The following is a 23672-nucleotide window of genomic DNA, read 5'->3' as shown; positions in this document are numbered from 1 at the left end:
TTATTTCATTTTACTTTATTTCTTTTATTAAGGTATACCATATAATTATATTACTTATTATAAAAGTGCTTAACCATTTTAAAGGTCTCATGACTTTTTCAATTTTATTTATTTATTTTTGGCTGTGTTGGTCTTTGTTGCTGCACGCGGGCTTTCTCTAGTTGGACCAGGGCTCGAACCTGTGCCCCCTGAATCGGCAGGCGGATTCTTAACCACTGCGCCACCAGGGAAGCCCTCTGCTGAGAGGTTTTTAAAAAAGATATTCTGAATAGGCAAAACATCAATGTGCTTCTGGGATACAGAAAAAAGGTACCCTCAGGTCACCCTGTCCCCAGAGACAACTTCTGTGCATGTGTGTGTGTGTCTCTCCTTCCCAAGGAATTTTACACATCTATACAGATATTAGCAAATAAGTGTTTATAAAACAGAAAGTTTTCATTACCAGAGTAACTTCAAGCAAACGATGGGGAGTTAATGATATTGTGAAAAAGAAAGGACAGTGGCACCAAAGATTTTTCTTTTTAAAAAAAGTCATGGGGCTTCCCCGGTGGCACAGTGGTTAAGAATCTTCCTGCCAATGCAGGGGACACGGGTTCGAGCCCTGGTCTGGGAAGATCCCACATGCCACAGAGCAACTAAGCCCATGCGCCACAACTTATGAGCCTGTCCTCTAGAGCCCATGAGTCACAGCACTGAAGCCCGCAGGCCTAGAGCCCATGCTCTGCAACAAGAGAAGCCTCCTCAATGAGAAGCCCGTGCACCGCAACAAAGAGTAGACCTCGCTCGCTGCAGCTAGAGAAAGCCCGCACGCAGCAACGAAGACCCAACGCAGCCAAAAATTAAATAAATAAAGAAATAAAAACCTCTCAGCAGAAACCGTCAAACATATGATGCTGAGCCAACATGCAGAGAGAAGGACGCTATCCTATTAGATTCACTAATAAGAGCCTGCCAGAATCCATGGGCTTCCTTACACAGGGATGTGTTCTTACAGGTTTAATATGCTCTAAAAAATGCCAACACATTAAATATGGTACTGGTTTTTTAATATGTGGTTGGAACTAAAAATGCAAGGAGTGCAGGAATTTTTAATATTGAGATTATAGAAGCTAACTTTATTCAGCTTTATAGCCTGTGCAGAGAGGGAAATGCTTCATTTCTCCAGTTTGTGAGTAAAATTCATAATATTTTTTACCTATCATTCTAAAGATGCCAAAGTAAAATCTGTTTCCTAAAAAGTTGGCAAAGTTAATCATGGCTGGTGAACTTTGGGATTGCTTTCATAATCTTGGAAAGAGACTGAAGTGTTATGGCTTTGGGGGAAACTTATGTAGTTCAAAATATGTGAAAGAGCTCTAACAAATCTATAAAAAAATGGGCAGAGAATGTCAATAATTGATTTATGAGGAAATATAACTGGTCCCAAACATCATAAAATTATTTTTAATACATCTTTATTGGAGTATAATTGCTTCACAATGCTGTGTTAGTTTCTGTTGTACAACAAAGTGAATCAGCCATATGCATACATATATCCCCATATCCCCTCCCTCTTGAGCCTCCCTCCCACCCCTCTACGTCGTCGCAAAGCACAGAGCTGATCTCCCTGTGCTATGCAGCTGCTTCCCACTAGGTAACTATTTTACATTCAGTAGTGTATATATGTTGATACTACTCTCACTTCGCCCCAGCTTCCCCCTCCCCACTGTGTCCTCAAGTCCATTCACCAAGTCTGTGTCTTTATTCCAGCTCTGCCACTAGGTTCGTCAGTACCTTTTTTTTTTTTTGTAGATTCCATATATATGTGTTAGCATACGGTATTTGTTTTTCTCTTTCTGACTTACTTCACTCTGTATGACAGACTCTAGGTCCATCCACCTCACTACAAATAACTCAATTTCATTTCTTTTTATGGCTGTGTAATATTCCATTGTATATATGTGCCACATCTTCTTTACCCATTCATCTGTCAGTGGACACTTAGGTTGATTCCATGTCCTGGCTATTGTAAATAGAACTGCAATGAACATTGTGGTACGTGACTCTTTTTGAATTATGGTTTTCTCAGGGTACATGCCCAGTAGTGGGATTGCTGGGTCGTATGGTAGTTCTATTTTTAGTTTTTTAAGGAACCTCCGTACTGCTCTCCATAGTGACTGTATCAATTTACATTCCCACCAACAGCACAGGAGGGTTCCCTTTTCGCACACCCTCTCCAGCGTTTATTGTTTGTAGACTTTTTGATGATGACCATTGTGAGCGGTGTGAGGTGATACCTCATTGTGGTTCTGATTTGCATTTCTCTAATGATTAGTGGTGTTGAGCATCTTTTCATGTGTCTCTTGGCCATCTGTATGTCTTCTTTGGTGAAATGTCTACTTAGGTCTTCTGCCCATTTTTTAATAGGGTTGTTTGTTTTTTTGATATTGAGCTCCATGAGCTCTTTGTATATTTTGGAGATTAATCCTTTGTCCGTTGTTTCATTTGCAAGTTAACCTTACTCTAGTAACTGGAGAAATGAACAATTAAATAATAATGCACATTTTCACTAAGAAGATGGGCAATAGTTATTTTATTTAAAAGTGGTAACATCCAGGGTTGCAGAGGGTGTGGGGAAGCAGACCCACAAAGACACGGTAGGCAGAAGGGTGAGTGGCCCCAGCAGAGGTCAGTAATAGCTGCTAAGTAAAATGATTCTAGGGTGGTAGATTTCACACGACCTCAAATTCTCTGCAGTTCCTCCTTTCAAGAGGTGGATCTGTTTTCCATCCCCTCAAATCTTGGATGTGTCTGTGACCCGCTTTGACCAAACGAATGAAGTAGACGTGACCTTGTGCTAGTTTTGACCTTAGGCTTCCAAAGGCCTTGCAGTGTCTACTCTTGTCCTCTTGCTAGCGGGACCACTACATGAAAACACCCAGCCTGGCCACTTGGGAGGAGAGACGACATAGAGAGAGGGATCCGTTTGTCCCCAGCCAAGCCAGCGCCCACCAGGAGATCGGCATAGCCAATCCACAGAATCATGAGAAATAAGAAATCATATTTCTTAAGCCAATAAGAAGTCTGAGCATCCCCAAAATAGAAATATCTCTAAGAACCTGCTTTCTTTTTAAAAAAACTCTGATTCAGGATAATTTTCATATGTTAAATCTCTTTTTATTGTGGCTTGGGAAACCTCCAGAAGAAGAGGTTTCAAGTAATCTTTTTTTTTTTTTTTTTTTTTAGCAAATTGACTATGTACTGGACCAGTATACCACCACGAAGGCAAGGGCATTCTCAGATCTGGACAGTGAGTAAAATTTAACGTTGCCTCAAATGTGTTTGTTTTGGCTAGAAGATGCTATGGCCATCTCCCATAAAACATGGACTAAGAAATGTAGTATGCTGTTTCTGCAATTTCTGCGTGAACAAAGGGGAAAAACAGAACAGTAATTCCCTAGCATTATTGAAACGTGTAGTTTGTTACTCAGCCATTAAAGCCTAGCATTTTTTATAAAAATGCTGCTGCTTTCCTGCAGTCACAGGCACCTGTTCTTCACTCTCCACGCGAGAGAAGAATTGGGTCTCTGTCCGATCTGCTGTTAAAGACAGATATGGGCCCCCCGGAGAAGCCAGTGGCTTCAGGAATTAGAGGTGTGGGCGGAGCTGGTCCCCGCGTGCTCAGTGGTTAGCAACCATGAGCTGTTTTGCCCTCAAGACGACATCTGGCAACATCTGGAGGCATTTTCAGTGTCCCGGTTGGGTCCCATCCATTGGCAGAGGCCAGGGATGTGGCTAAAAACCCTGCAACGCACAGGGCAGGTCCCACAGGAAAGACCGATCTGGCCCCTGACGTCGATAGAGCCCGGGTTCAGAAACCCTGGTCCAGCTGGAGAGGTTAGGGACACCTGCAGCCGTGAATCAAGGTGATAAGGTGAATCTATTCCTAGTACAAAGAAACACCGAGTCTGCGGTGGTTAAGTTTTCACGGGGGGGGGGGGGCGCAGCTGGTGTGAGGGCTTGGAAGTGTGCCAAGAAATCTCCACACGAGAGTCCACAGCTTAACGGGGTCTGGAGTGAAAAGTGGGATTTCACGTCGGGAGAGACTAAACCAGGCAACGAAATCGGCATCGGGAAGAGAATGAGAGGTAAGAGGAGAATAAAGAAAGAGACCCCACCCTCACTGTCCCTTATGCTTCTTGGAATTTAGATATTAAGTTGTTGCTGGGAGACGGAATTTTCAAACAGCTCAAACCTAGAGTGGTCCCTGTGCTGGATGACATCAAGGACATGGCAGAAGGTAAGCACTGTGGCAGCAGGACCAAGACAGCCTCCACCCGGAAGGCTCAGCCTCCCAGGCTCCCTCGCCCTTTTCTCGTTTTCCCTGAGGGTCAGCTAGGGCAGAGCCACAGTCCGTCCTTCCTTCCTCCCTTCCTCCCTTTCTCCCTTCCCTCCTTCCTTTTTCCCTTCTCTCCTCCCTCCCTCCCTCCCTCCCTCCCTCCCTTTCTTTCCTTCCTTCCTTCCACACCTGGCCCCTGCCTATCTTACCAGCCTCTTCCACCAGCACCCCACTTTCCATTCTAGCCGTGAATCTCGGTGTTCATTCTGATGTAAGTCCCCAAAGGTGTCATTCTTCCCCAGACCCTGTACTGCACAGGCTTCCTCTGCCTGAAATGCCACAGAACCTTCTTCATCTAACATACATATTAGAAAATTGTGTTCCTAGAATGTGTATTTAGCTTTGACAAAGACTGAAGTTTAAAACAGCAAGACTTGTCTTTAGAATGAGTCTTACCCCTATGGTTGAATCATAGTCAATCACAGCAGAGGTTCAGTGGTACCTGAATAAAGGAAAATAGATGGAAGAAAAAAGAAAACAAACAAAAACATAAGTTTTCTTGCTTTTCTCCTTACTGGGATATTGTTAGTGTACAACAGTTGTCCGAAGTTCACAACAAATACACTTAAACTCAATTGAAATAAATCTTCAGCCAGTGGTTAATTTTGTTTCTATCCATTAGCTGTATTTCGGACGGAAGGAGATGGGTTGGGGAGGGGTCCTTCCTTCCTTCCTTCCCCTCATGGTGAGGAAATGAGGCCTCCTGACACCCGTGTTATTGACCGAGGAAGCTGATGGTCCAACCCCAGTCAGTCCTCAGACGAACGCAGCCCCTGCTGCCAGCTTCACTGCAACCTCGGGAGAGATCCTGAGCTCAGCCACTCAGCTAAGCCAATCCCAGATTTCTGACCCTCACATACTGTGTGAGATAATAAACCTTTGTAGTTTTAAGCTGCTGACTTTTGGAATAGTATCTCCTGCAGCAATAGATAACTAATACGGTGCTCAATCCGCAGTGACAGCTATTTTCCTAAACCATCAATTTTCTATCCAGCCTTTAACACATGGAAAAGGAGAACTAAAAGCTTCTCATTTTCTAGTCAATATACTATGCTATTTGTGACTCATCAGAATATAATACTCCTTGATTTTAAGGCAGCATATATTGTATAGACCTTTGGATTAATTCATGTCTTTTTTGGGGAAAAGAGGAAAAGTACCGCATTAAATGCAAAATTGATTGCATGCTCATTTCACTAAAGTTAAAATGTAAAAAAGAAAGCAGAAGGAGGCAGTGAATCAGGGAAATACGGTAATCTTTAAAAACTGAAAGATGGCCCACTATGGAAACAAAAAATAATGAGTGAAAGAAAAAATGCACAAAAATGGTAACACAATGGACTAATAAGGGGCATTGTTTTAGATAAAGAGCTCAGTGTCCAAGGAGTGTAACCTCTTATTCCTGTTAATTAGTACATTTTCTTACAACTGAGTGTTACATTTCTTTCCTCCAATAACCCCATTTGCGACACGAAATGAACTCTTTGTCATCATGGCCGACAGATGGCCCCCAAACCGTGTGTTATTGTCCTTTATTGAAAATTAAATGGCATTAGTCATAAAATGACACCCTACATAAGTAGGGTGTCAGGTTGAAATATCAAAATACTAAAAAAGTGAATTTGCAATGGAGCACCATGTGCTTGTTTATTAAGCCCGTTAACTAATAGTATATAGTGGAGGTTCTGATAACCACCGTAATTTCAAAGTAGTGATGAGCAGACACGATACTGCCGATATCAGCAAACACTGAATATTAAATGAAAATATTTCTGATTTCTTCAGTGACAGAGGCACTGACAGAGATTCACTGTCTACTTTCAAAAGAGAATCAAAGGCTAAAGTGTAACTGGAGGGGCTAGTGGAAATGAAGATGTGGGTTTGGTTTGGTTTGGTATTTTTCTTCCAAGTTCACAAATCCTTTTGAGTCTGTGCACAGATCCCAGTTTAAGAACTGCTGATTTCACCTCAAATAGTTCAGATTTGTCCAGGTAACTGATTATATCAGAAACAAGGAGCTCCAGGCTGTCCTAGAGTTGAATGAACAGTCTTCAGTGATTACTTTATCACTTGCTGTTGGAGCATTTCTGCCACAGGAATGAAGATGAAGCCCAGACTTTTTCCCCAGAGACGTTTCCTTCCATAGCTGCCCACCTTCTCTCCCCCTCACCCCCCCACTTCGCCCAGCCCTGTGGCTTAGCAGGAAATATCACTTAATTGGCCAGAACAAAACTATGAGGAGAGGTGGACACCTTGGTGGCTCCTCATTGCTGCACCTTGAGACTTAATCACTCATGTCTAATAGCCACGCAAAACCTTCCCTCTCCAGTGCCCTCGGCATCCCTCTTGCTAATGATCTTCTGGGTCCCCTCATTATAACTTCAAGTGTTTACACTTCACTGATGGATTCATCATCATTTGGGTTGACCCTCTGACCTTTTACAATCAAATCTCTCCTGTCATCTCTCTTACTCTCTTATAAACATCTTTCGAGTAATCATGTGTCATTTACCTGATTCATACAGACAAATCTCTGTGTCGTTTTCAACTAAGTGGACTGTTGTCTCATGCAACTGAAACTAGCTTCAGGTGAGGCTTGATCTAGTGGTGAGATTCTTTCCATCTAGCTGTTCTCTACAGTGTCTGCATTGTTCTAATGCAAACTCCCCTTGCAGTGCTACATAGGGAAATGGGTTGCCTGGGGGCAGTCAAGGCCCACTCCTTAAGCTGAGGGTGGGACCCGTGTTACCCAGACTCTGCTGCACCATAGGGGAGGGGTGACATGGCTTCTGAGATGCCAGCCAACCAAGTCCAGCAAAGCAAGTGATTGTAGAATTGATCAGCCATGAAGTAAAAGTTAGAAAGCTATTGAGTGTTGAGGCCCTGCCCTGTGGCAATGCTATATAGCAGGTACTTTTCCTGCGCCATGTCAGTGGGTGCTCACAACAGCTCTGTGGGGTGAGTATGGTTACCTCCACTTTACCAACTCAAGAGAGTGAGGCTCAGAGTTCATGTAACTTGTCCCAGATGAGGTAGCTGGGAAGTGGCGGAGTTGGGATCCAGACCCTGGTCTGATTATAAGGCCTGTGCTGCCTGGACCATTGCAGATGGTATTTGGGTACATTTGGGAGTGTTAAGGTGTAGGGTGCTTCCGGGCCATCCACAGCAAACACAGCGCAGTGTAACTTTGAAAGAACAGTTGGGAATCTGGAGTGCAAGAGCTGGTGTGACCACAGGATGACACCAGACATCTCTGCACCCCAGATCCCTGTCAAGTCAGTGCATTGGAGTAGTGGTTGGCCAAGATCCCTTCCAGCTCCCAAATTATGTGAGGACAAATGCTGTGCAAAATGGTGCAGCGTGGTTGGCATGTACCTTTACTTTTTGCCCCATGGTTTGCCCAGTTTTTAATGTTTGCATTACAATTCTAGCTGGATTAAAGTCAATTAAAACAGATTTTTTTTTTCTTTTCAGTGCTTCCTGTATTATTGAAGTGTTTTATATATATATATATATATATATATATATATATATATATATTTTTTTTTTTTTTTAAAGCCAGCCTGAATAAGTTAAACTTTAGCCTCTGATGTTGCCAGAGCTTCTTAAAATGGACTCAATAAACTGCTTTGGCAAGTTTTTTGCTAAAAATCCTTTGCAACCTTATGTGTCTGGTGGCCTTTGGAGAAAGCAGAAATATGCAAATGGATTTGTGCAAATCATATTTGAGCTGCAGGCTAGGACCTATAAAGGAAATGTTCTAGGAACTAGTAAAATGTTAATTAGCTAACATTGAGAATCTAAAATATCTTTCCACTGACTCCAGATACATAATATATGTGATCTTAGTAGGCTTGGAATGACCCCCAGAGTTATAACCCAGTAGACATTTTAAAAAAAATGCTTTGAAGCCTTTGGAAAATAAAAAAAATTATTACTTCTGAGTCCTTCGTGGGACATGAAAGCATAGCACCCATAACCTAGAATGTCCGTACACGGTGCCTAAATGGACACATGTTTTCTGGGCCATCAACTCGTTTTATCATCCATCATTCTTTGTTGTTGCTGTTGTTTGTTTGTTTGTTTCTTGCCTTAAAATAACTCATCTTGAAGTCAAAGTGGAAAAGGCAATGAGCGGTAAACCACAGAACATTAAACTCTGAGGTGTGTGGTGTGAGTTATATTTTGCGATGCTCTTTTGCGTTCTGTTGTGTGTTTCTAGTTGCAGCTGTGTTCTTTGGTTCTTGTTTCCCTGTGGCAGATATTTATTGAGCCTCTAATATGAGCTGGGTACTAGCTCCATGCTTTGCTGATCCTGGGAGGTAGGTGGAAAAGATGAGAAACTGAGGTCCAGAGTGACTCTTTGATAAAATCTTTGTTATTATTATTATCTCAAATACTGTTCAGATAGTAGTTCTTCTGCTGCCTTGCTGTAGCACCTCTGGCAAACTCTTTCACCTCTCAGGACCTCAGTTTACTCATCTGTAAATTAGGAGGCTGGTTGGGTCATCTGGTTACTAGGGGAACCTGTGATTCTAGGCTGTGCCTTAGCACGTTTGCTCTCAGGAGATGGCATTGCCCATGTCATCCAAGATGACACCCCAACCTAGTTTTGATGATTTACTCTGAGACCTGGGGAGGCTTCCAGGATTGGACTGTATGACCCTTCATCCCCAATTCTATCACCTTATCTGAACAGAAAATCTTGGAGTCTGCTTCAAATAATCTTTTCTCTTGAATTTTCGTCCGATCCTGGAAGGTAGTAGAAGAACGGGGGTGAGCCCTCATAATACTTTCAGCAAGAGACCACGACAGGAAAGCATTAAAGTGTGTGTGTGTGTGTGTGTGTGTGTGTGTGTGTGTGTGTGTGTGTGATTTTAGAACCAAGTTTTATGTGGTTGCCAGGGAAAATTGGGAAAACCAGTTTTTAAGGGCATTTACACTTTCCTAGCAACATGCAATTGTGGCCTGATGCCCTGACATCTGTTCTGTGAGCCCGGAAGACTTATTTGCTTACAAGAAAATCAGTGCCGTCTAATTTAAGTTTCACGTCTTTTACTGCTGTGATTTTAAGTCGCTGTAGAAAAGAGTTGTATTTTGCTACCTCCCAAGTCATGACTATGGATTTCTATACCCCAGAGAAATCAAGATAGCAAACAATTTTTAGGGATCAACTAGTATAAGGATGCGGGACTAGGCTGCGGGACTTCCACAATAAAACAGGTGGACTCAATGCTATTGAGGAATTTCAATTTGACCATTCTAATCCCCACATTTTGTGATGAACATGGTGGTGGTTTCACCATTTTTCAGAGGAAGACATTGCCAAAGAATGTTCAGGAATCGACTTCCGGTTACACAGCAAGTAGCAAAGTTGGGATCTGTACCTAGACTCGCCTGAATCCAAATCTGTGATCTTAACCATCGCTGTGTCTACTTCCAGCTCTTTGAATATCCATCACCAAAATCCTTCTGGGTGTGATCAGTTTTTATGTGAATTAAAACTGCTTGGGATTGAAGAGGCTGGCCTGTCTGGGCTGACCTCTTCAAAGCTAGGCAAGGCTAGGGCGGTGACACCTTTTCCTGTGGCTTCTGCTCCAGTGCTAGCCAGTTAATGCTGTGCCCACGAGTCCCAGTCACATTCCTAGCTTGGTACTCACCCCTGCGTATTTGGAAGAGCCCCCAGGTAGGAAAGCTGAGTTGGTTGGAGTAGGCCATCAATGTCCCTGTATTCCCCTTTCAGACTGCCCCTCACAGCAGGCTCCTCTGGTTGCCTTCCAGTGTCATTTACAAGTTTATCGCAAGTTCCTTTAGGGTACTTTTGTAGATGAGAAGGGATTTTTCCATTTGCCAGCCCAGTGGGTGCCTCTGTTCTGAAGCGGGCTGTGTTCCTACAGAAATCCAAGAGACCAGAGAAACCCTGGTCGAAGTGAACAGTATCTTAACGGACATGAGACAGTTATCTGCAAATCTCAGCAACAGCCTGAGTAACGTTAAAGGGAACCTGGAGCAAGCACTCACTGACCCCATGTGCTCTGTGCATCCGGTAATGACCACTTGCAGCAACATTATGAACTCTCTAAGCCTTCTGGATGGCAGCATCGATTTTGATCAGGTGAGGAGGTACCCTGGCTTCAGGGCAGTGTCATTGGGACAGCTGGGGAGGGCTAAGCATGGGCTCACCCATCAGGGGCCCGGTGGCTGGGGGTCTCTGTCAGCCTTCCTGGTTATTTAGCCATCATGTGGGAACGGCTGCAGGAGGAGAGAAGGAATAATGGGAAATACTCCTTGAGAGTTCTCTGCCATCTATTTGATGAAATATATCAGAAAGAATTGAGCTTTTTTTTGGTTCAGATTCTTCTTTTTTAAATTTTTATTTTATTTTGACAGTTTGTGCATTTTATAAGATATTGGCTATATTCCCTGTGTTGTACAATGTCTCCTTGTAGCTCATTTTATCCATAATAGTTGTACGTCTTAATCCCCAGCCCTGATATTGCCCCTCCCCGCTCCCCACTGGGAACCACTAGTTTGTTCTCTGTATCTGTGATGAATTCAGCTTTAAAAAGGAAAAAGGAAGCAAAAGCCATTTTTGTAGACCTTTAAAAAATAATATATATATATATATATTTGTTTTTTTGCGGTACGCGGGCCTCTCACTCCTGTGGCCTCCCCCATTGCGAAGCACAGGCTCGGGACGCACAGGCTCAGCGGCCATGGCTTACGGGCCCAGCCGCTCCACGGCATGTGGGATCCTCCCGGACCGGGACACGAACCCGTGTCCCCTACATCGGCAGGCGGACTCTCAACCACTGCGCCACCAAGGAAGCCCTAAAATATATTTTTAAATGATAGGCCTAGTATATTAACCACAGGTGCCTAAATATAAGGTAATTTTTCACATTCCCAAAGAGAAGATTAGAAAAAAAAAAAGAATTTGGGGCAACTTGAATATATAAAGTTCTGGGATATAGATAAAATAATCATGTCTACTCATGATTTTTAATGCATCAATATAGTGATACGTACACATAGCACTTTATATAAAACACTATTTTAATATAGCTAGATTTTTCTGATTTTCACATTTCATGAATCAATTTTATTCAAACACTTCACATTCAACATCTGTGTTGAATCTACTACAATCACTTTTGTTGTCATTGAACAGTTTTTCAGAGTGTAGGACCTATACTTGCATTTAAATTGTTTGAAATCGAGTTCTTTTGGGGGTAACTTCTTTTTTAACAACTTTATTGGAGTATAATTGCTTTACAATGGTATGTTACTTTCTGCTGTATAACAAAGTGAATCAGCTATACATAAACATATATCCCCATATCTCCTCCCTCTTGTGTCTGAGGTAACTTTTAATTTTGATGGGATTTTAAAACATGCAGAAAATCTGCAAGATTAGTGTACAAGGAAGCCCTGTTTACATCTTTTACCCAGATTCACCAGTTGTCAACACTTTGCTCCATTTGCTTAATGGTGTTATTTTATACATTTATCTATGTATCTATCATCTATTTATATTATCGTATGTATGCATACAATACTATGCATTTTGTCCTTTTCTCAATCATCTGGAGGTGAGTTGCAGACATTATGCCCTTTTACCCTTAAATATTTCAGTGCATTTCCTAACTTTACATAACCATTATGATTACCAAAATTAGGACATATGACATTGACCCAATACCACCGTCTAATCCACAGTTTACATTCAAATTTTGCCGATTTTTCTAAAAAATGCTCTTTAAATTTTTTTTTTTTTCTTTTCTCCAGTTTAAGGTCCAGTCTAGAGTACACGTTGTCTTTAGTTGTCATGTGTCTTTAGTTCCTTTAATCTGGAACAGTTTCTCAATCTTTTTTCTTTGGCGACATTGACATTTTTTAAGACTGTAGGCCATTTATTATATAGAATGACCTTCGATTTAGGTTTGTCTGATGTTCCCTCATGATTCGATATGAGTTATGCCTATTTATCAGGGATTTCACAAAAGTGATGTTGTGTCCTTCTTGATACGTTGTGTCAGGAGGTCCATGGTATTTGTCCCAGAATTAGTAAGAGGTAGAACACGTTAAATCCATGTATAACACTATAAATGAAAAATTTATTCCAGACCACTTACCAATATAACCACTATTACTTTTAAACATGTTTTTTTATAAGGTTGTTTACAACTGTATTCAACAATATTCAGTACCTGAAATTGTGAGGTCAATCTGTGTTAAATTTCTTGCCCTTATTTTTAGCTGACTGCAATAAGAGACCTTCAAACATCTAAAATTACTGTTTGTAGAGTCCATTCCGAGCTAATGTGTCTTCCTCTGACAATACACTATTGTTCAAAGGAAACTTAGATCACACCCTATAATATAGAGACTTCAGGACTTGGATTTAAGATGATTCCCTTTTTTATGACAAATAATTTGGGGGGGGGGGTAATCACCTTGCTTTATGTCTTGTTTTATAAAATTTCAGCTCCCATCTTTGGATGAACAAATTGGTAACCTTAATGATATTCTTCAAACAAATTTGTCCAGCCTAGTCCAAAAGGTATGTTTTTTGGAAAAAAAAATACAGTAGATTATTTTAAAGAATAGAATAGTACATAAGGATATAGGTAACAGCAAAAAAACAGTGAAATTCTGGACAGGAGTTGCCAAGAAGGGTGATAGATGTTATCCTCCAGGTAATTTTGTTCATTCCCATTCAAGAATTTTTTATTATGCATCTATTGTATGCAAAGCACCTTGCTAGGACCATAAGAGATAAAAAGAAAAGCATGATCTCATCTTCCTGGGGCTCAGAATTGGATGGGTATAGTGTTGGACCCCATGCTGATTCTGACACGAGATGCTCTCCCACTCTGCCGGTGAGTCAGCCATGTTGATTTTGTTTCTTCCCACTTCTGCTCATGTGTACAGGCTGTGTGCTCTGCCTGGCACTCTCTTCTTTCTCCCTCTCCTTTGCCCAGCTTCTTGGGCTACTAGGAACTAGTTACTTTAAGCTTTATATATCACTTTCTTAACGAGGTCTTCCCTGGGCATCTTGACCAGATCAAAACCTCTTTTAATACATTCTTACAGCATTGCAAATATTCTTTGTTAAGTTCCTCACAACGTTGATTATTGCTTTCATGTCTTGATTGTGCCACAAGACTGTAAATCCTAAAACAGGAAGGGGTCACATTGATCTACAATACTGTGATTTCCCCAGTAGCCTAAAAGGAAGAGAATAGCTTTATTCTTGACTCTGTCTTTTAGCATGGGTATAAAAAAGTCATCAGATATCTATTAAACACTCATCTACATATACTAACAAAGGAAGTGTCCCCTTAAACAAGTCATTGAAAACTCCTGGTCTTTGCTGTCTGATGTCACCTCATTTGTCAAATGAGGGAATTGAACCAGGAGATCTGTAAGTCCTCTCCCAGCCATTAAACCTCTTATGATGGGTGACCTCCCCAAGTCCAAACACAGATAAATGTAGAGGGGTCAGTTGTACCAAACCAACACAAGCACCAGTGTGCTGGGTGGTTTAGTTGCCTTTGAGGAAACAGAAGTCATGAATGTTCTTTTTATGGCATTGCTGTTGGTAGGCTAAAGTGGAAACTTGTTGGCACCATAAATCTTATAAACTTTGTAACTTAGATTGGACTGCCATAAAAGAATATCATAGAGTAAGTGGTATATAAACAACAGAAATTTATCTCTCACACTTCTGGAGGCTCAAAGTCCAAGATCAGTTTGCCAGCAGGGTTGGGTTTTGATGAGGACACTTTCCAGGTTGCAGACAGCCATTTTCTCATTGTATCCTCGCAGGGTGAAGAGAGCTCTCTGGGGTCCCTTTTAAGAGGGCACTAATCCCGTTCATGGGGGCTCCACGCTCATGACTTAACAACCTTCCAAAGGCCCCATCTCCTAATAACATCACACTGGGGATTAGGATTTCAACATATGCATTTTGGGGAGATAGACATTTGGTTCATAAGAAGTTGTAATCACTTCAGTGTTCCCTAGCAGATGTCTAAGTATGTCAGCAGACAGTGAGAAACACAAATTAAGCCCCTTCCAGAGGAAAGGCTGTGCTGATTCGTTGAGTTGCTTGGAAATAATGACATTTTCCTGTCATGGATTTAGCTCCAAAGTGATATAGCTTGGCATGGCTGTTTGGGTTTTCGTTTTAGCCTCACTACAATTTGTATTCTTTCTAAGTTGTGTTTTAGGGCATTCTTATTTTCTATGAGACTAGATCTCCAATTTTATTGTGTGATTGGGCTGGAAAGTAAGATTCTATTTTTAGAAATTCACTTTATAGCCGCACATGGTACATTGTACAGATCAGGGTTTCTTAACCTCAGCACTATTTGGGCTGGATAATTCCTTGTGGTGGGGCCTGTGCCCTGCTGGATATTTAGTAGCACCCCGGCTCGTGCCCACACAGTGCCAAGAGCACCCACACAACTGTGATAACCAAAACGTCTCCAGACATCTCCTGGGGGACAAAATTGCCCCCAGTTGAGAAACACTGGTATAAATACATGGAAGCTTTTAACATGAGTTAAAAGTTTAAAACTCTTAATATGATCTTCAACAGATACAATTTAAGGCAAGTCCTCACTAAAAGGGAGTTTTTTTCTAGAGTTTTAATGACTGTATCATGATCCTTTCGGCCTTAAGATGAAGGTTACATTTTAGTGTTGCTTCTCTGCTCCATTCTAAGCTTACCATGAATACTAGTGAACTGCTCTTCTACTTACACTGTATATCCATTGATTCTGAATTATTTTTTAGGGCTATAGATCTTTCAATGCTATACCTGGGATAGTGCAAAATGAAACCGTGAACGTCGTATCAGGTGAGATTCCCAAATGGAAGTAATTGTGTATCTCTTCTTGTTAAGAATTGGCTGGTTAGTACAAAGAAATGTATTGTTAAGAATTGTTTCTTTTTCCCTCTTAAAAAAAATATTCCCTCACTAAAACCTTAAAAACTAAATGAATATTTCACTTATGCTACCTTCACCAACTGATATCGATTTAAAAAATAATAATCCTATCAAACGCTGACTACCATCGTCCCGTGGCTGGAAGCTTCAGGGCCGAGGGCCACACTGTGATGGCAGCCTTCATCAGGAGCTATCAGAGCTGACAACAGCCATAGTTTATGCCTTGGAAGGTCACATTTTGATTGTTTTCACTGTGAATTTATTTTCTAAACGAACTTAAAATTGATTTTTTTAAAAAGAATACTCTGTCTAGGGACTTACTTTGTCTCTTTAAGAAAATGTTCATATGCCTCGGAGGCTGATGTAATAGCTATTTTAGGGTCTTAAACTTGCTTACAATTTTGGAGAGACAGAACTTAGGTCTGTCAGTTGAGAGAGTTCCACTGGTCTCAAATGACGGAATCACGTTGAATTCAGGTTATGGTATCTGGGGTGAATGTACAGAGAAAGAATGCAGTATAAACAGTTCTTTATGCAGGAATGGGAAGAAACCTGGGTTGTTTGCTAAGGGAAGACATCTCTGAAGCTATGTAAGACTATCTTCTCTCTGTCTCTTTTTTTTAAATCATCTCAGGGCTTCTTTCTATCTGTTGACTAAGTAGTTTTAAAATGTTGTGTTAGAGGTATTTGATTATTTTTTCCCCTAAAATTGTTCTTTCAACCCATTAAGACTTGGGTAAAAAGGATTTTATCCTACTACATAGTGCTTTGGAAGTTTTGTGGGTTCCCTTCTGATTTAAAATATTAAGATATTCAAAACAGAGTTCATGCTTTCCTATGCTAGCATCTGAGGGCTAACCCACGCTGTACATCTGATAACCACCTGCTTACTAATCTCTGTGTTTACTTTTTTGTTTCCCCTTTCTGGACCTCTTCTGCCAATACGTGCAGCCCTCCCTTGTAAGTCTGGCCAAGTGAGGCTTGCAGTTCGCGTGAGCGAGGCCGGGTGTACACACTGTCATCACATAAACATGAGCCAGAGTTTTCCTGAATCTCAGCAAGTGCCAGTCCATCAGACTGAAGACCAAGCGCTGGTTTTTATGTCTTTCCAAAACCAATAACCCTTAGCTCCCATGTTTTGGGCATTAGGTCCTACCCGGCACACATATTTTGAGTGTCTACTATGTGCCAGGCACTGCTGGGCTCTGGGGATGGTAGATAAAGAAGGCACGACCCCTGCCTACCCTTCAGCTGGGCATGGATACAGATGCCCTTTATCACCCTCTGGGAACCTGGTGAGGTGTGTGCAAGGGATCCGAGGTGGGGAGAGGGTAGCAGAAGGCTTCCTGGAGGAAGCGACATCCAAACGGAGGCCTGAAGAAGGCACCAGCCCCTTACAGACCCACCAAGGCTGTGGAGTGTAGGAGGGCAGCACAGCCTGAGAACCAGAAGGGGCTCGATTCTGAGTTGAGGAAACTGTGCGTAGGAGAGGGGACATCTACATACCACATCTCTCAAACCCCCAGAATTCCCAAGGTTAAAAAAGAGACATGCAGAGTTACCTTGTGGAGGGTCCTGGGGTCTTGTGGCACACGAGCCATTTGGAGGAGACATCGAGCCACTGTGAGCTCTCCTCCTATGAGCTCTCCATGTGAACCACAGGCTTTGAAAAAAAATTCCCACCATTGTTATGTAATTTCCTTTTGGACGAGGCTACCACCTCCCCGAAGTTCGCAGGGAGCCCTGGGATCGAATTGTGAGCCCTGCCAGTCTTGTTTCTGCTGCTGCAGAGACACTTATCCGCCTTTCAGGATCAGTGGACCTTGAACTGATTAGTATGTTTTTGGTATGTCCCTGTCAAGAATCACAGTGGATAAGGCCACCTTCAGATCAGGTGTGAGTGTTGGACCACGTGACAGCTCCCACCCCTGGTGGCTTTGATCCCAGGACCTGCCATGATGGTCAGACACTGTCCAGAAAACTGGAACTTACCTCCTCTCTGAAAGATTAATAGAAACTATTTGACCGCTGGGAATACTATCGCTTTTTGCATGTAAGAGACACAGGTGTGCTTTAACAAGTGTCAATTTGTATGAGTCAAATAAAATTTTAACAAAAGTGTCGCCTGGGGTCACTTGTTCAAAAAATTGGTCATGGAGAATTACTGTGTTCCTGAGTACCATTTCGTAGATGGAGGAGTTGTTATATTATTAAATTATTTTTGCAAAATCATTTAACAGAAGCTTTACAGTTAGATAAACCCGAGTTTTCATCCCATTTCTAGTGCTTTCTGAAAAAGAGACATATGGGCAAGTGCTCTAACCCCTATGAGCCTCAGCATCACTGTTAGGGAAACGGGAATAAGAAATGGGTTAACATTTATAAAAGTGCCTGGTCCATTGTAGTGGCACACAGTACATTTTAATCACCCGATCCATTTTTTTCTTTTTTTAGTGAAATAAGTAGAAGAAAACTCTGGCTTGATTTCAGCACCATGTCATTTAAGTTAGCTCTCATAGCTTGCTCTTTTGTTAAGTAATTGCTTTTTGATGGGCTCAGCTACATTCATGCTTGTTGTAGAACCTTTTCATATTTTAAACACATACATAAATCACATGGGAAAAACTAAAAGCAGTTCAAGCTTTTCACTTGAGTTCCAAGACAAAGTTTCTCGTCTCCTCTAGATTTGACAATGCATAACTGAGGCATCTTTGTTTTCAGATGTCAAAATGACGTTGGATTCCATTGGTTCTGATATCAAAAATATAAGCAAAAATATTCCTATTCAGGATAAGCTGTCAAATTTCATTCGTTACCTTAATGACACTGAAAATTACATCCACCGCCATTTACCCACTTTGGAAGAATACGATTCATACAGGTGAGTGCCTCCTTTGAGCTGGTACACTAAAGAGGGAAACTTGCTATGGGAGGGGAGAAAAATTTGACAACATAACCAGGATAAGCTTATGAGAGCAAATTGTACAAAGAGGCCATAATGGGATATGTATTCACTCTAGTTTATGTTCATTAAAAAAAATTGAAGTGTTCACTTCGGCAGCATGTATACTAAAATTGTAACTGTACCAAGAAGACTGGCATGGCTGCTGAGAAAGGATGGCATGCAAATTCATGAAGCATTCCATTTTTTTTTCTTTAATTGAGGACTGAAAGTTCTTGAGCCAAATAGTCAATTATTTGCAGTTTTGATGTCATCCGTGGCTTCCAAAATCTTGGTTATAATTATCTAAGGCATGTAACAGGATTTTAAAACTTAAAAGGAATGAAAAAGGGCATTGGGATCGTAGTTTTCTTTTTGTTGGTTTATAAAAGAAATATGTAGAGGTTGGTTCTTACAGAAAGAGCATCCCTGAAACCAGCGAATTGTGTGAAGCTGCTGTCGTTCCCAGCTCTTTGCCCTTTAGAAACATGCTAGTGGTAGGCTTTGGCCTTGGGAGGTGATGGTGGACATAGATCTCAGACAAGAGCGCTGGGCAAGGCAGGACTTAGAGACTCGAGGCATTTCCAGGCTCATGTGAGATGTAAGACGTACTCTCCCCTCTGAAAGGCTCAGCCCCACAACCGCCCACTGGAACTATTCCTACTGCTCAAAGCCATGGAGATTCTGGACACTCCCATTCCTGTTCAGGTTATTTATTATGCAAGAACACAAGATAAATAATAAAATAATAACAATAATTGCTAGCTTTTAGGGAAGAGTCACAATGTGCCTGCCACGTGCTGTCCACATGGCATCTCATTTAATACTCAGAAAAATCTCCTGGGTTGTGTTCTGTTTATAATCCTGTTTCTTAGAGGCTCAGGGAGGTGAAGTGATTTTTCAACTCCCACCTGACTATGCCCTTAATTATCAATATGCCATTTCCTACTGTGTGGCTTGGCCACCCCAGCAGGTGTCAGAACAAAGATAGGACAGACCCTTTCCCAATGAACTTACAATCTCAGAGGTCAGACTTTCACAGATGAAAAGAATGGTACAATGATCTGTCTACATACCAGCTCCCCCTTCCTTCCACCTTCCCCTGCCCTGAGACTATAAGTTTATTTTAAAAAGAAACTTAATGAAGCAGATGAGGCTTCCATTAACGGTAAAGGATTTCTGAGGCCAGGTTCCATGGCTTATTTAATTCTGTGTCCTCAGTATCTGGAACAAAAAGTCACAGAATGGGTGCAGGTGCTTATTCTAATTATCGAGTTTTTTTTTTTAATAGATCTTTATTGGAGTATAATTGCTTCACAATACTGTGTTAATTTCTGTTGTACAACAAAGTGAATCAACCTTATGCATACGTATATCCCCATATCCCTTCCTTCTTGAGCCTCGATCCCGCCCTCCCTATCTCACCCCTCTAGGTCGTTACAAAGCACTTAGCTGATCTCCCTGTGCTATGCTGCTGCGTCCCACTAGCTAACTATTTTACACGAGTTTGTTCTTAATTGAATGAAAAACTGTAGTGACAGTTTGTTTTATAGAGTTTTAAAGGTTGGGAAGCATTTCTACCCTTGAATGCTCCTGGGTTGCTGGAAAAGTTTGATGTACATTCCGGGAATGCCAGTAAGACCTAATTGAGGATCCATTCTCCTGAAACGTCTCACAGGACCATTACAAAATCGAGACTTGCATTCTGCAGGCATTTGATTTAGGATGCTCCTAGAATTCTAAAATATTCAATGCACTCATCACATAGAGAGTGCCTGGCTCAGTAAGGAACACAATTCAATCCCCACCACCCCCAAATATTCCTGAAACCACAAAACATTTTAGATAAAAGACCAGAGGAAGGAGACCCCAATTTCCTTATCTGTTGTCTAATCATGATCTGTCTACATCTCATCATCATTATAATAAGCACTTACAGCCTCAGGAACCTTGAAAGAACTTACAAACCTTAAGGGCCATGGTTATCGGTAGCCTTGGAGAGGTTGAGTCAACCCTGCTTCTGGGCCCTGTGGAGGTAAGGCAAAGGAAAGAAATGACAATCCCATGACCACTGAGAGCTCTTTGAAACCAAGATAAACACTGTCTTGGTTGGATTGGAGGACTAGGGGTGAAAAGGGGTCTTTTCACAGCACTCTCACCCTCTGAGGAATTAACAGAGGAATCTGATATTTGATTGCCAAGAGTTTTTCAACCACTCCAGCCCAGGTCTAGCAGCTTTTGTGTTGTGATGATGTCACCTCTTACGTTTGCTAACACTGTGTTTGCTCCACCAGGTGGCTGGGTTCCTTGGTTGTCTGCTGTTTACTGACCCTCATAGTGATTTTTTATTTCCTGGGCTTGTTGTGTGGCACGTACGGCTACAACCAGAATGCCACCCCAACCAGACGAGGCTGCGTCTCAAACACTGGAGGCATCTTCCTCATGGTGTGAGTGTTGGCTCTTCCTTGCCATGTGTGGGGGATGCAGGGAGGTAACTCTGGTGTGACAGGGACCCAGTGACCTCTGGTAAGCAGTCTGGGTTCCAGTGACATAGGTGGGCTGGTGTGACTGTACTTTCATCAGTCTGGGAAATTCCATTAAGCATGAAAAGTAAAGGAAACTCTAGGTTGGTTGCACTTTGACTGACAAGCTTAAAAGCTGACAGCTCTTTAAAGCAGCTATCAGGGAAATTATTTCCAGTTTGCTTTCTTAATTCTCATTGTTTTTCCCCATATCTATGTATCTACATATCTATCCATCCATCCATCCATCCATCCATCCATCCATTCATTCACCATACTTGCTGAATATTGACCTGACAGACAGACACTGTTCACTCTGAAACTTGAGTTAGAACAGAGGTTGCCTACCTGGCACCCTTGGAGTTACACAAGTAGCCTAGTGATGCGATCAGGTGTGAAGTACCAGCAAGTGGTGAGCCTGCAGTGGACTGGAGCAGTTATCCCCATTTCAATTACATTCACATCCAAGTTCATATTTTTGGAAAAAAACAACAACAACCTTTATAGGGTATAACAAAGCAGAGGGGGCATGAGCTGGGTGGAACTGCAGATGGAGCCAGTAATGTAAACCAGTAACCAGGGGTAAAAGCTTCAAATGCTCCCTAGAGGGGAATCTGTGTGAGTTCCAACTCGATATTCTCTTTTCTGATAAGCTTCATGGAGAACCAGCGGCGAGGGGTGTGATGGGGCTCGAGGGGAGTGTAAAGATTTGGAAGAAGTCCTTTGGGCAATAGAGAATCAAAACCACAGCCATTTCTTTGCTTATGTCACTAATGACATGCATTGCCTTGCTTTTTTAAACTTTGGGTCACTATAATAATCATGCTGCTTTTGAGCTGTGATCCTAAGGCCTTTTCCTTACACCTTCAGGCTCCACTGTAGTACATTTACTAACATTAATACAGGCACATGAGTTTCTTTTTTTAATTGAAGTATAGTTAATTTATAATTTGTGTTCATTTCTGCTGTACAGCAAAGTGACTCAGTTATACACATATATACATTCTTTTTTTGTATTCTCTTCCATTATGCTTTATCACAGGATACTGAATATAGTTCCCTGTGTATACAGTAGGACCTTGTTGTTTATCCATTCTAAATGTAGTAATTTGCATCTACTAACCCCAAGCCTCCCAGTCCCTCCCTCTCCCTCCCCAACTCCCCCTTGGCAACCACAAGCCTGTTCTCTATGTCTGTGAGTCTTTCTGTTTCGTAGATAGGTTCATTTGTGTGTGTGTTTTTTTAAGTGAGTTTTAAAAATAACCTTAAAGCTAATGACATGGGAGTCTGCCAGAATTGGACAAAATTGGACAGAGCTCCACACATGGAAAAGCCTATTTGCTTACATACTTAAACTTAAGAAATGAAGCCAGCAAGGAAGAGTATATGTGCCCAGCCTTTTTGTTTAAATGTACACAGCTACAGACAGAAAATTAATTTAATGTTCAGAATTTAATAATCCTGACACTTGGCTGTTTCGTCAGTGTTTTGATGGTGAATTTACATATTATATCTATTTATTACATACATTTATGTATTACATCTATTTAATTATTTGAAAGGAGGGCGTACCTTGCTCTGAAAAGGTACAAGTTTCATAAAATTCTATTCCACTTTTAGGGATGAAACCAAAAAATGTGATATCTAGCTTCAAAGAATAAAAAATAGGAGAGTCATGAGTAAATTGGTGGAGGCTAAGAGCACTTCAGTTTGGCTGTAATACTCACTTCTGCAGATTAAGGAATCTCTCTAAAGGGTTAAAGTCACGTGGAAATCTATGGCTTAGGAGCCGTAGGATTTATCTCAGCAGTGGGGAAAAGGCTGGTAACTATAAGCTGCTGTCAGATGCATTTTGGGAGGTCTGCAGACTGAGATTTCTGTACTGTCGAAGCCTACCACTCATCATGGCTTGCTTTGCTATGCTTAGCAGAATCCTCCATCTCTCTCTTGAGACATCTGGTAAACAACTGGATAGACTAATCAGACTAACTAGAGGAATGCCGTTTCTTCTTTATAATTGTTTACTTGCTTGTAGAAATGAGAAAGAGTATATTTAGTTCAGCTTCAACCAAAACACCACTGCTCTTTAAAAACGGTGACGTTATCCAATCAAGAGCATGGTCTCTTTAACAACCAAGCAAGAATCCTTGCCTCCCAAGAGGATCCTAGTGAAAGACCTGGAAGGAGGGAAGCAGAGAGTCCTGGCTCCTATCCTGTGTCTTCTGAGGGTCCAGGGAGCATTTTAGGGGCTGAATGGGATGCAGTGGTGAATGTACATCTACGGGGGGAATATGGATAGTTTCCCCAGAGATAAGGAGACCTAATTAAGGCAACCAGAAAACAATCTCTTGTACCAAAGACCGTTATAAAACTTCCAATTTTAGCTCTTGAAAACAATGCCCAGATTATCGACACCTCTGAAGAGAAACTAAGATCACGTGTTGCCATGGACATATTACATACGGCTGGTGGCAGTTTCAGTGGTTATAGATATTTCAGAGAGCAGTTTGTCAGGCTATAGCAGGTCATTCCCATTTTAGGGAATTTATTTTGAGGCAGTAGACCAAACTATGGGAAAAGCATTTTGAGCAGAGACGTGTTTTTGTGGTGTTAGTTGTAACAGTGAGGCATTCGAAGTGGCACACAAGGCAGCCACTTCGGAGGCTGGAGTAGATTATGTGGCCGCTGAAAGGATAGAGAGGTTGGCTGTCCTGGGTGGCTGACGAAAGTTTCTAAGATGTTCGACAAGGGCCCACAAAATTATGCACGTGTTTTTTGGGGTTTTTTCTGGTTTTTTTTTTTTTTTTTTTTTTTTTTTTTGGCGGTACGCGGGTCTCTCACTGTTGTGGCCTCTCCCGTTGCGGAGCACAGGCT

General features: G+C 41.7%; 1 protein-coding gene across 1 annotated transcript in view; it reads left to right on the top strand.

Annotated features, from left to right (window-relative positions):
- The window catches only part of PROM1 (prominin 1), a gene marked incomplete at both ends in the record, with an annotated part of 97332 nt that overhangs the window by 46161 nt on the left and 27499 nt on the right, over positions 1-23672 (top strand). The window contains 7 exons of the mRNA XM_082837663.1: positions 3226-3289; positions 4190-4279; positions 10276-10493; positions 12867-12941; positions 15182-15245; positions 18057-18216; positions 20571-20723. Coding sequence (XP_082693789.1) covers positions 3226-3289; positions 4190-4279; positions 10276-10493; positions 12867-12941; positions 15182-15245; positions 18057-18216; positions 20571-20723 — 824 coding nt within the window. The remainder of the gene's footprint in view (positions 1-3225; positions 3290-4189; positions 4280-10275; positions 10494-12866; positions 12942-15181; positions 15246-18056; positions 18217-20570; positions 20724-23672) is intronic.

This window comes from Leucopleurus acutus, assembly GCF_964270905.1.
Source record: "Leucopleurus acutus genome assembly, chromosome: 4".
Lineage (NCBI taxonomy): Eukaryota > Metazoa > Chordata > Mammalia > Artiodactyla > Delphinidae > Leucopleurus > Leucopleurus acutus.
This window is presented reverse-complemented; position numbering and strand designations above follow the sequence as displayed.